The sequence below is a fragment of the Artibeus jamaicensis genome, unplaced genomic scaffold (genome assembly GCF_021234435.1).
Source record: "Artibeus jamaicensis isolate MK-2021 breed Jamaican fruit bat unplaced genomic scaffold, CSHL_Jam_final scaffold_612, whole genome shotgun sequence".
NCBI lineage: Eukaryota > Metazoa > Chordata > Mammalia > Chiroptera > Phyllostomidae > Artibeus > Artibeus jamaicensis.
This window is the reverse complement of record NW_026522049.1, coordinates 13030290-13042829: the sequence shown is the minus strand read 5'-3', so window position 1 is coordinate 13042829 and position 12540 is coordinate 13030290. Positions and strand designations below refer to the sequence as shown.

At 49.7% G+C, this 12540-nt stretch overlaps 1 protein-coding gene across 1 annotated transcript in view; it reads left to right on the top strand.

Annotated features, from left to right (window-relative positions):
• Positions 1-12540, top strand: part of UBE3A (ubiquitin protein ligase E3A) — a 64443-nt gene that overhangs the window by 16588 nt on the left and 35315 nt on the right. The window contains exons 3-4 of the mRNA XM_053658843.1: positions 407-525; positions 3522-3566. Of these exons, the coding sequence (XP_053514818.1) occupies positions 506-525; positions 3522-3566 (65 nt within the window). The 5' untranslated portion in view covers positions 407-505. The remainder of the gene's footprint in view (positions 1-406; positions 526-3521; positions 3567-12540) is intronic.

The following is a 12540-nucleotide window of genomic DNA, read 5'->3' as shown; positions in this document are numbered from 1 at the left end:
TAGATCTGGGCTGAGTCCTAGCATCACCACTGATTCTGAAATCTTGGGCAAGTCAGCTCATCACTCTGAGGTGCTTACTTACCTGGTTTTTGAAATCTTGCTGCAGTGTTTGCCTTGGTCAGCAGTGGGCCTAAGGCCATGAGATGCAAACAAGATGCTGTTGACCAGAAGGCTGTGTAAATGGCGCCACTCTGTAAAAGTGACCGAGATTATAACCACATTTTCTCAGGGGAAGAGATCATTTGAGAAAAGATTCTGGAAGATAATCTGTAAAGAATTTTTGTAACAACTCTTCAGATGAATGTTGCATTGAACCCTCATTCGAAGCTTTGTCAATGACCTTTTGAACAGTGTGTCAGGTTTATGTATTAAACTGTTCTAACCAAAGATTTGTTTAATTTATTAGAGTTGTTAAATCTACGCTCAGACCAAGTTTGCAGCTGGACCGGTGTGACAACCTGTTCTAATCAGTGACTCAGAGCTGTGATCACCCTGATGTCAACGAATGGCCACAGCTTGTAAAAGGTAATTTTTGAATGTTATTTCACATTCTGAAGAGGCGGTCTGTTAAGTGAACTCCATGCTGTAAGCAAGCAGAGGAAATGTATAGTTGGTGGGAACCCTGCTTGGAGCAGAGGCCTAGAGGGTTGATTGGCTTCTCTATTTAGTCTCCCCTCTACACTGTTGCATGCTTCCCTCCGCCCCCCAGACCTGTCTGTGAATGAACGGGAAAACCATTCCCAAAAATTTCAGTAAACGTTTTACTATGAACACTGTAACAACTATGAAAAAGTTTTTAGTATGCATTTTAAAGTGTGCCGTTTGCATGGTGAGGGTTTTAACTGAACGTTTCTGGAGGTTTTGACAAGTGGGTTAAAGTGAGTGTGCGTCTCCCTCCTGGAGAGCTGGCGTGGAGGGCTGAGCCTCCCTCCGACTCTGGGGCTCCCGCTGCAACGCACGGCGGGGGTCTCTGGGGCCCACGCTCTGCCGTCGGAGCCGAGGCCTAACACTGAGACCTGCCCGGCTTTCTTTTCTAATGGCACTTGAGATTGGTTAATTTTAAAATTTTGTCTCTGATTTGTGATTCTGACAAACTGTGTGTTGACCTGAGTCCGTGGTTTGTTTTTCCTGGGATCATCTCTCCTGAATCTGGTGAAATTACCAGCACATGGTAGATCTTTACTTCCAAAAACCTGGCAGGAGAGCATAAAGTCTCCTAACTGTGAGATGCTTCACCGATTTGAGAGCTGGGAATCCCAGCTTTGGGCTGTTTAGAATGCTAGAATGCTCCATACGCTGTGAGTGAAATGACTAGAGACTGGTTCAGCTGTGTTCTGTTCTGCCTCCTCTGCGAGAAACTTTCTCCTTGTTCCGTGGATGTTCACTTTTCACTCAAGTGAACGACAATGTCCATTTTGAGTAAAAACAACTGTGTTAACCACGTGTATTCGACCTAGAATAGATCTGTTTCAGGATATTAATCTTTCAACTTTTTATTTTTATTTTTACACTGAATTGGTTTAAATTACTTGCTCTAACCTGGTAACAGTCCATGATCATCCAGCGTGTTTACAAGGGTTGTAGGAGTTTCGATGCCAGTGCTTCACGGTCCCCCGTGCAGGCCCCGGAGCTGGGCAGGGGCCTGTAGTTACTGCTGTGTGACGCGCTGGCCTCTGTCCCGCTGCAGAAGCCCAGCTTGGCGGCACTTGCGCCCTGTGCTTCTAAGACTCATAGTTGCTCATTTCTTGCTTGTATCTTGACCTTGTTGCAGGAGTGTTTTAATTTTCCTGTCCTCATTCCCCCCGTTCCTCTTCCCTTGTTAATTCTGAAAGTTTTGCCGCTTATGTGTTTGAAAGCTTCTAATCTGCCTCTCTTCCCTTAGTGCCAGCAGGGTTATTTTTTGTTTTGCCCGCCTGCCCTGCCTGCTCTTGCAGTACGACAGCTGATGGCTGGAGGGTCGTGCTGTCAAACATGAGTCAGCCAGCACATGGGGTTGCCCTCAGGTTTAGCTCTCCTGAGCTGAACCTCCGAGAGGCGCAGGTGTGGAAGCGGTCTGGGTTCTCACCCACGAGCAGGTGGGGCGGGTGTATCTCGAAGGTGATTTGCTTGCTCCCTGGGGGAGAGGGCAGAGTGAAATTTTTACATTTGTGTCACTGCCGTGTCACTGCCATCTCCAGCAGGCCTGGTCCTTAGTCCTGATGTAATTCTGTGTGAGACTGAAAATGTCGATGCGCCGCAGAGAAGATCCAGAGTCAGGACTTCAGCTGCTGGAGCACATCCCCCCACCCCCCGCTTTTTCCCTGGACTCTGGCCTGCAGTGAGGGGTGATTTTGAAAGTCTGGCAAACAGTTGAGGTTTTGAACGATAAGAAATGTGCAAAATACTTTTTTTCTTTTGCTGGTGGCTCCGTTGAAAAATTTGCAGATTCTTCTGTTGAAATTGTTCAAAATTTGGTGTCTCGAGTCTGAGAAATTTACAGGTCACGTTTTTGTAATGTCACTGTGAACATTTTAACTTGTGACCTTTAAAAGATACTTTATGCACTTCAGACAGTTGAGAGTGTTTACACGTCAGCATATTCTGTAGGTTCACCACCGCACTGTGCACTGACGGACGCTGTTTATAAACGTGAGTAAGGTAACAGGACTTGATTTCTTCAGTGGCGTTAGAGAGATAGGCCAGATTGGGTCATGACCAAAATGAAAGAAAAGGCTTTTACTGTCGTAGGATTCTGACCATTTCTACCTGAGATCGCAGCAGAATGTCAAAGAGCAGCAGAAAATAACTGGCGACTGTTGGTCTCTGATGCTGATGCCCAGTTGTCCACAGCGGACTTCCAGCGCCCTGGACGGCACACGTCCTGCACGTGTGTCCAGGGCCAGCTCACTTCCTGGCCAAACCACGTCAGTCAGGGTCAGGCTGCAAGTCTGACTCAGGTGTCTCAAAAGTTACCGAGGCTATGAGGGTTCGATTGGATTTAGCTAGAGCAGAGGAAGGCAGGCTTTTTCTGCAAAGGCCCAGGTAATAAATATTTCAGGCCTGTGTGCCCGACGCGTCTGCCTGAGTTGCTCCGCCCAGCTGGTGCCTGCAGGGCTGGATCATTCGTGTGGCATGCAGGCAGCGGCCCGCTGAGGCTGATGCAGAGTTCGGGGCTGTGGGCACCCGCCAACACCTTGGATGTTGTAGTTAACCAACACTTGGTTGTAGAAAGTTTTATAGTCGTCTCTTTTTATTATAAATATTTGACTTTGTGAATAATTATACTGGTTTGTATGTTGGTATCTAAATATAGTGCTTACAGTTTTCTTTCCTTAACAAAAAAATGCACTGAGGTTTTTATTGGTCCAGCACTTCCAAATCCATGGGCTGCGTGGCAGTCTGGTCTGACTGCTTCTTCTCACATGACTTTTAAAACTGTTAGGGATGAACTCTTGTTTTCAAATGTGTCTTCCCAGATGACCTCTGCCCCTGTTTTGGAGTGTGGAATATTTTACTTACCTTTGCTCAATTGCCTTTTGCAGATCACCAGGAGAACCTCAGTCTGACGACATTGAATCTAGCCGAATGTAAGTGTGACTGGGTCGGGGCTCCGGTGTATTTCAAGTTGCCCTAGATTCCTTTAAATGGTGCCACATTATTTGGCAGTAATTCTCAGTTAAAAGAGAGTAATGCCTTAAAAAATAAGTCGGGGGATAGAACTATTATCTTCTCTTTTTCCTGCCAAATAAGTACCTCTAAGCCCTGGTAGCACATCATAGATTTCTCCTCAGCAGACAATGGCACACTCCTGGATTCTTGCGTCTTTTTGCTCACCTAGCAGTGGTGGGAGAGATTTGAGTGTAACAGTTATCTGTGAAGTGTGTTGTGGGTACAGAGATGCACCAGAATTTGTTCCTGACCTGCAGACACTTCCAGTCTGCCCAGTGGGACAGGCACAGAAGCTGCTCATCTAGGTCCTTGTGGTAGAAGGATGCAAAGGCGCAGGGGGGACATAAAGGAGGACCAGGGTGCAGGGGAGGTGGGGTGGCCAGGGAAGGCCGAGTTCAACGAGATGTGTGACTGGGGGCCGGGCCACTGGAAGTGAGGGCTGCGCTGCTCTAGGCAGAAGCCTGAGCAGAGTTCTGAAGCATCATGGTAAGTCTTGGGAGGCAGCTGAGGGTTTGGGATCAGAGACTGACTGAAAGGCTGGAAGTGAAGGAGCTGTGACCGGGCAGAAAGGATAGGGGCCTCGTGTCCTCTGTGTGGAGCCTGGCCTGTGTCTTAGAGTCTTCAGGAGTCAGGAGAGGGTTTGCAGCTGCGTGTCTGGTTAGGCACGTGTCTGTAGTCACGTTGGCAGCGGGGGAACAGGATTGCCGGGGCACATGTGCCATTGGAAGCCTGGGGCCTTGGCTCTTCGGTCCCAAGAGCTTTCTTTGCCCAGGGACGAGGCGGAGTGGCACTTGACAATAAGGCTGTCTGGGTGTAAGAAGAATATTCAGGAAATGAAGTAGGTAAGACTTCAGTGGTTAGTTGTGAGAATTTAAGAAGCTTAAGCTCCAAGGAGAGGCGGCTAGTGAAGGGTTTCAAGGCAGGAGAGGTTGGGGTTGAGGAGCACAGGAGCAGGGCTGCTCGTGAAGAACAAAGACCCCTGACCTGTGAAACCAGGAGATGAGGACATCAGATGTGCTGGTAGGTGAGGATGGGGGTGGGGGTCTTCTCAGTGGAGGGGGCCAGAGCTGCCGTACCGCTGGTTCTGTCCCGTGGAGATTACACCCGGTGCTGCTTGTAAAGGGGGTTTGGTGGCTGAGTGGGGTGGGGCCCGTGGCAGGGTTCTTTCCCCAGAGTAGTGGAAATCTTTAAAATGCTGCTGTACACGAGAATTTCCAAGAAGGGATTCAAAATGCATTTCTAAAGTGTGTGTGTCTGTGTAACCTTTTGTTTTTACGTTTTTTTGGGGAGACGCACATAAAATGTACCACCTTGGTCACTTTCGAGTGCACGCTTCAGCCACGTGAGGCCCAGCACGTGGCCGTGCAGCTGCAGCGGCTCCCGCGCAGCTCCCGTCTCTCACACCGAAACCGCCCCTTCCTCTCTCCCCGCCTGGTCACCCCTCTCGCCAGCCCCCCGCGGCCACCAAGGTCCTCCCCACCTCTGGTTTTGACTTCCACTTCGTAGAAGTGAAATCCTACAGTATTTGGCTTATGTCACTTAACCTGTCGTCCCTCAGGTTCATTCACGCCACAGCCTGGGTCAGAGTTCCCTTCCTTTTTAGGGCCGAGTAACCCACTATTGGGTGTGTGTTGCACTTGGGCTCATCCATTCATCCTGATACTTGGGCTGCTTGGGCTGCTTCCGTGTCTCAGCTGTTCTGAATGATGTCGCCACGGCCGTGGGTGTGCGCATAGCTCTTAAGAGACTCTGCTTTCAGTTCTCCGAGTGTAAGCTCCAAAGTACGACTGCCGGGTCCTAGGTCAACTGTGTGTTTCACTTTTTGAAGAACCTGCTGTATCCCACGGCGGCCGCCCCGTGTTGTTCCTGCCCACCGCACACAGGGTCATTTCCTCACGTCCTCATCAGCCCTGTGATCACCTGGTTTTTCTCTTAGAGTAGCCATCCTAACAGGGGCAAGGTGAGTTCTTAGTTTTGTAGGCATGTTTCCATAGTGTGTCTGGTTTGGGGAGTCAAGAAGACTGGAAACTTGGAAAGCCAATGGGTAGAGCAGGTCAGGAAGGGAGCCAACTAGTTGGAGAGGCTGCGCCACTGAGAGGCCGGCTGCAGTCAGAGACCCTGCCCGTACGGGAAGGTGCAGTGTGGGCCAGGCCGGGGACCAGCAGAGCAGGCGGGACGGGCCACACTGGCGGTGGTCACCCTGGGAAAGGCGGGGGCAGCTGCAAAAGCCCGAGGGGTCAGAGGGCTGGCGACTCAGCATGAGCGAGGCTTTCATAAGGACGCGTGACAAAAGTCAGAGGTGGCATGTTTATTATGCCAAAAGTCTCGGTCAGCTGAAATTGAGAGGAGGTGCAGGGCCCTCAAGAAAGTCAAATGTTTTGGGGGCTCCTTTTAGATGAGGTCACCATGCCTATGATGTCACGGGGGGCAAAACAGAGCCTTTAGGGTATGGGGATAACTTACCAGAACATTGAAGGAAGGAGGAAGGCATTCAGATAGGTGATGCGAGTTTCAAAGTACAAGTCGAGCTGCTGCTGTTTGCGGGGATGGGCTGTGTGTGTGTGGGTCATGCAGGGCAGTAGAGGAACGATGGTGGGCTGGCCAGTTTCAGTTGTCCGTGAGACCCCTACGAGAGAGCTGCATGGAAAGCCAAGCCTCGCGGGGAGCCAGGCTTCTTCGAAAGCTGAGAGGCCCAGCAACCCTCCTGTGAAGCAGGTGGAGGTGGGGGCAGCCTGCATCAGAGGTGTGTCTCTAGACCTCTCGGTGCATCGTCGGCTCAGGAGGCTGAGTCAGGAGTGAAGGACAGAGACGCCCAGAAGATCCAAGGCCATTGTTAAGATCCAAGGGCGGCCGGAATGTCAAGTGTGATGGGATGTGGGCTACTAATTTTCATAGGAGGTGTGGGTTTTAAGTGTCGGTGGAGTTAGCCTGCTGTCACATGGCTTCACTTCGTCAGGCTAAGGCCTGGGGACAGGAAATGAGATCTGCCGAGGTAGGTTGTCTGCACCCAGGCAGGTGTCTGCCCTTCTGGCCGTGACCGTGGTGGGAGGACAGCTCCTGGAGCTCACGTCTGCCGCCTGTCTAGCAGACCCCTGGACCTGTGGAGGCCAGGGTGCAGGTGGTGAGGTGACTCAGTCCAGGTTTGTTCTGCCATTGTCTTTGAAAGCCCTGATTTACCAAACAGGCCGTGAAGAGTCTTTGGTGTTACCTGAGAGTTCATGAGGGTGTTTGATGGATGGTGACCTCTTACATTTATTGAAGCATGATATTTTGTTTTTGGTGTTTTGAGACACGTTTGTATTTGGCATCTTTTACAAAAACACCTTGTGTGCATTTTAAATAGTAATTCTATAAAATAAAAGAATGTACCTGTTTGTTTTTAGGAATTCTTTGTGTTGCCCGTTTCCCAAGGTGCGGAAAAACAGTGAACATTTTTAACAGCTGCATGTCATTTAGCCTAAAAATAGAACTAACACAGTAATGCAGATCTTTGTACTCAGAGTTATCTATGTTCTTCCTGGATTTTAAATTTATATGTACCATGTAGTAGAGTCTCCTTGAACATAGTAATTTAGACTCTTCAATTTTCTTAATGATTTCAAAGTAATGTCTAGGAACTCCGTATTTCCCATCTCTGGTAGTTACTCCCTGTGCTCAGGCCGTGGGGTCCGCTGCACAACCGAGACAGCGAGTGGACAGAGCCGGCGGCAGTGTGCTGGCCGATTTCCGGGGCAGCACTCGGCGGGCTGCGTGGGGGGCCCTTCGCTGCCCTGCAGGGCGGCGCCTCCTGCGCCTGTGTGCTCCCTCGGGGTGAGAGCTGCAGCCTGCGTGCTTCTGTCTCCACTCTGGCTGACCCCTGGTTAGACGGCCATGGCCAGCCACTGGATGTCCGATTCCCTGAGTCTTGCTGACTCTGCCCTCAGAATGTCGACAGTTCAGCGACTTTACCCACTACTGTCACCCGTGGATGCTCCTGAAAGCCATCGTCTTCTGCCGAACGAAGGGGTTGTGCCCCAGCTGTCCTGCTGCATCCCAGTCCCTCCCAGTGTGTTCCCTGCAGCTGAGCGCTGCTGTGGGCCACCCTTTCCGGGACCTCCCTGTCCTCACAGGGCAGTCCGTGCATGCCCTTCTCGCTCCCCTCTCCTGCTCAGTGCTGTCTACATTAGCTCACTGCTCTTGTCCTGATGTCTCCATGTTCCTGGCACTTGTGCCTGTGGTCTGCGACCCTTCCATGACACCCACGGGGCTTTCTCACTCACTCCAGAGGTCCCTGCTCAGTTGGTATCTTTTCCGAGAGGGCTTCGTGATCAGGCTTCGTCTGCGAGTGCCCATGGTCTCTCTTCTCTGTTCCCCTGACCTTTGGATTGGCCTTCGTGGACTCTCCTGTGCTGCACTTGTTTCACGTTGGCTTCCTTAGTGTCCGGCTCATTTAATACTAGCCCGGGAGCCTGATGCGAGTGCCTGGCATGGCCTGGTGCTTGTTATGGGAAAAAATCAAAGAGTGAATTTATGCAAAATGTTTGTTTCTGCCTCTTTAATTTCCTTTCAGAAAAGCAGGAACTTTCTGGAGTCAGTTTGTATGTAGATGCGCCGATGTCGGTGGACACAGCCCAGGGCACGTGGATGACACCCGGCTCCTCACCAGCATCCCGGACGGCAGGCCAGGCCGCTGCGCTCAGCACCCTGCACGCTGCGTGGCAGGGCGCCACCTGGCCTTGCCGTCCCAGCGGGCCCTGGGGGATGGCTGTGTCCTCCGACCCAGATGGTAGGGAGGTGGTGTCACCCTCAGACTCCTCTGGCTCTGGTGCTTTCTGTTTTGGAAAGTTGTTACTCAATTTTTAAAAGCAGATAGGGGCCTGTTCACGACCTTCCCAAGAGCTTTGGCGGGTCGCGTCCCTGAAGGAATTGGTCCGTTGCACCCGGGCTGCCCCGTCTGTGGGCGCCAGTGTCTGTGGTGGGGTTGTATTACCTGTCAGTGTCTGTAGGGCCTGGTGGTGTCTGTCATTCTGGACGTTAACGACTTGGGTTCCCTCTTTTCTCCTTACTTAACCTGGCCAGAGGATTACTACTTTCATGGAGCTTTTCAATGAACTGGCTTTTTTTTTTTTTTTTTTAGAGAGATCATTTTCTTTTTTTTTTTAAATTTTTTTATTGATTATGCTGTTACAGTTGTTCTATTCCCCTCCACCCTACCCCTCATCCCCACCATTACCCCCCCTTTAGTTTATGACCATGTGTCTCAAGTCCTTTAGATTCTATATTTCCCATGCTATTCTTGCCCCCCCCCCATCTATTTTCTATCTACCGTCTATGCTACTTATTTTCTGTACCTTCTCTCCCCTTCTCCTCCTCCCACTCCCCTGTTGCTAACCCTCCTTGAGATCTTCATTTCTATGTTTCCACTCCTGATCTAGCTGTCCTTTTAGTTTGCTTTCGTTTTAGGTGTGGTTGTTAATAACTGTGAGTTTGTTGTCCTTTCACTGTTCATGTTTCTTTAACTTCTTTTTCTTAGATAAGTCCCTTTAACATTTCATATAATAAGGGCTTGGTGATGATGAACTCCTTGAATTTGATCTTATCTGAGAAGCACTTTATCTGTCCTTCCATTCTAAATGAAAGTTTTGCTGGATAGAGCAATCTTGGTTGTAGGTCTTTAGATTTCATGACTGGGAATACCTCTTTCCAGCCCCTTCTTGCCTGTAAGGTCTCTTTTGAGAAATCCGCTGACAGTCTGATGGGAACTCCTTTGTAGGCTACTGTCCCCTTAGCTCTTGCTGCTTCTAGGATTCTCTCCTTCATTTTAATCTTGGCTAATGTAATTATGATGTGCCTTGGTGTGTTCCTTCTTGGGTCCAACTTCTCTGGGACTCTTTGAGCTTCCTGGATTTCCTGGAAGTCTATTTCCTTTGCCAGATTGGGGAAATTCTCCTTTATTATTTGTTCAAATAAGTTTTCCACTGGTGGCTGTGCCTTTCCCCCTTCTGGTACCCCTATAATTCGGATGTTGGAGCGTTTAAAGATGTCCTGGAGGTTCCTAAGACTCTCCTCATTTCTTTGAATTCTTGCTTCTTGACTCTTTTCTGTTTGGCCATTATTTGCTTTCTTCTGGTCCACTCCATTGATTTGAGTCCCAGTTTCCTTTTCATTGCTATTGGTGTCCTGTGCAATTCCATTCATTTCAATTAGTTTCGCCTTCATATATTTGTCTAATTTGTCCATATAATCAACCAGTTCTGTGAGGATCCTGATCACCAATGTTTTAAACTGTGCGTCTGTGAGTTTTGCTATTTCTTCATCGCTTAGATCTATTGCCTCTGGGGCTCTGAGATCCTCCTGCGCCATTCTTGGTCTGTTCAGGCCCTTTAAGTGTGAGAAGCGGCGCCTTGGATTCCCAGGTCGCTGGGTTGTGACGCTGTATGTGGGGGCGTGGCCAGAGCGGGGAAATGGCGACCTCCTCTGCCGCTTCTCACAGCTGGGTGTGGAGGAGCAGTGCCTTAGGTGGTTCACCTGGGCCAGGCCACTCAGGTCGCTGGGTTATGACGCTGTATGTGGAGGTGGGGTCAGAGCAGGGAAATGGCGGTGGGGTCAGAGCAGGGAAATGGCGGCGCCCTCCACTGCCGCTTGCCGTGGGGACCTGCCGGCCCGGTCCAACCGCCCACTCCCTCGCCTGTCTACCTGCGCACAAATGCGCGACCTCAGTCAACACGCAGCCCCGCTGCCCTGCTGTCTCCCCCACGGTCGCTCGCCTGGTCGCTCACTAGGTCCGACCCTGCACCTGGATTCCGCGGGCCTGAGTCTGTCTGGACGAGTCTTCCTGTGCAACCCTGCTCCGCCAGCCGCTGGTTTCCCCCCTTACCGGTCACGCTGAAGAATTTGTTGTTAACGGACTTCCGAAAAGTTCAATATTCCGTGTTCTGGCTGTGTTTTCTGTTGCTAATATTTAGTTTTCTCTAATCTTGGTTGTGTGAGAAGGCACGGCACATCCACCTATGCCTCCATCTTGGCGGAAGTAGCAATGAACTGGCTTTTGATGTTGGTTTTCATTCTTCAATTTCATTGATTTCTGCTCTCATTTTTATTCTTTCTGCTTTGGATTATTTTGTGCTCTTTTTAGTTTAGTAAGGTGTGAGCTTAGATGGTTGATTTTAGATCTTTTTGCATACATGCATGCAGAGTTACAGATTCCCTTTTAAGTGCAGCTTTCACTGCATCCCACAAATTTTGATGTTATGTTTTTATTTTTATTTAGCTCAAAATAGTTTTTAGTTACTCTTGCAATTTCTTGGTTGACCTGTGTTACTTAGAAATGTTGAGTGTATTTTCCTCTGAGTGTAGACCACACACATTTGGGTCTTATGTAGGATCCACTCTGACAAACTTTTGATGAATGTGTTTGTGTACCATTGATGAGTAATGTGATTGTCGTTGTGATTGGATTAACACCTAATGTTCTGTGTTCGTCCCACTTTTCTGTTTGTTGCCCTTGTTCCCCTTGTTCTTTGCTCCTATTATTGTCTTTTTTTCCTGTGTTTTGTGGTTTGACTTGAACCAGAATAATAAGCCAATCAGATCTTTATCACAGAATTTACAACATATTGCCCAGTCCGAAGTAGAAACTCCAGTGTATGATTAGTCGAGAAATAAATGTTCTATCTCGATCACCTTTGAGTCAGGAAAAAGCAGTGGGAGGCCGTATTTACTGCGTGGCTGTCACAGAAAACCGGGGCGTGTGCTGCACCGATGCCACCGTGTGCTTTGTGGAGGGGCGGGTGCCGGGATACATTCTTTGTATTATAATCTCACTGTAAAATGTGGCACTGTCAGTAAAAGGCAAAAGATTTATGCGATGTGAAGAGAAACCAAAATGTGTGATGCTTTTTAAAAAGTTTTTCTTCTTTTGCCTAAAGTTGAATGATTTTATACAAGTATTATTCCTAAAATTTTACCTTGTATTTATTGTATAACAAATACGCCGGATATTGAGATGATAAAAGCAACACATTATTAATGAGGGGTTATTCTGTCAAACCCGTTGTATTTAAACTGAAATGAAAGTGTGTCTCATGGTTGCAGTCCTGTTGGCTGGGTCACGGTGCCGCTGGGTGACACTGAGTCACACAGTACACCCAGTCCCGCCTGGACAGGCCCCGCCTTCCCCCTGGGCTGTGTCCCAGGTGCCTCTTATCAGGCCTGTGTCTCTTCAGCCTCTTACTGCACAGGGTTCCAGGGCCCAGTCTTCCCAAATCTTCACATCAGCTCCAGCTTCGGGGGATGGGGTGTGTTCACAAAGGCCACACCCCGGAGGGGACAGAGCTGTTCCACTTCCTCTGATATACCAGGAGGCAGTGCTTGTCAGGGGCCTGATCTTCAGGCCCAGGCCTCTGCTGTTCTGCCCTGGCGTCCTGACCCCGCCCGGCCACGCGGGACTTCCTCTTCAGGGAAGGGCCCTGCGCGCCAGTTCACACACTCTGAGCTTCGCCTCTGGGTTGTCCTGTCCTGCCCTTTGTCCACCTGTCCCTGCCCGGTCACCACTGCCTCGGTGTTGTCACAACTTCTGATTCTGGTGTGAGTCTGGTTTGCTCCTTGTCGGCGCGCACGTCCTCACCCTCTGACAGCTGCTGTTTTCAGGGCTTCATCTTCTTTGTTCTTGTGTTCATCGCTTATTTTCCAGCCGCCTACCGCCATCCGCGTGAGGTCTTTACGACTTCCACCTCCTGCACTGCTGGCAGCTGGTTCGGGTCAGTAAATGTACTGTCCTCGTGTTTGTCATGGGACTGGTGACCGAGCTGCTGTGCATGGTTGTGGTCAGGTTACGGCCGTTGTTATCCTTGTTGCTGAGTTTGGTTATTGTTAGGCACTGGCCTGTCCCAGGCACTGGGCTCAACATCAGCG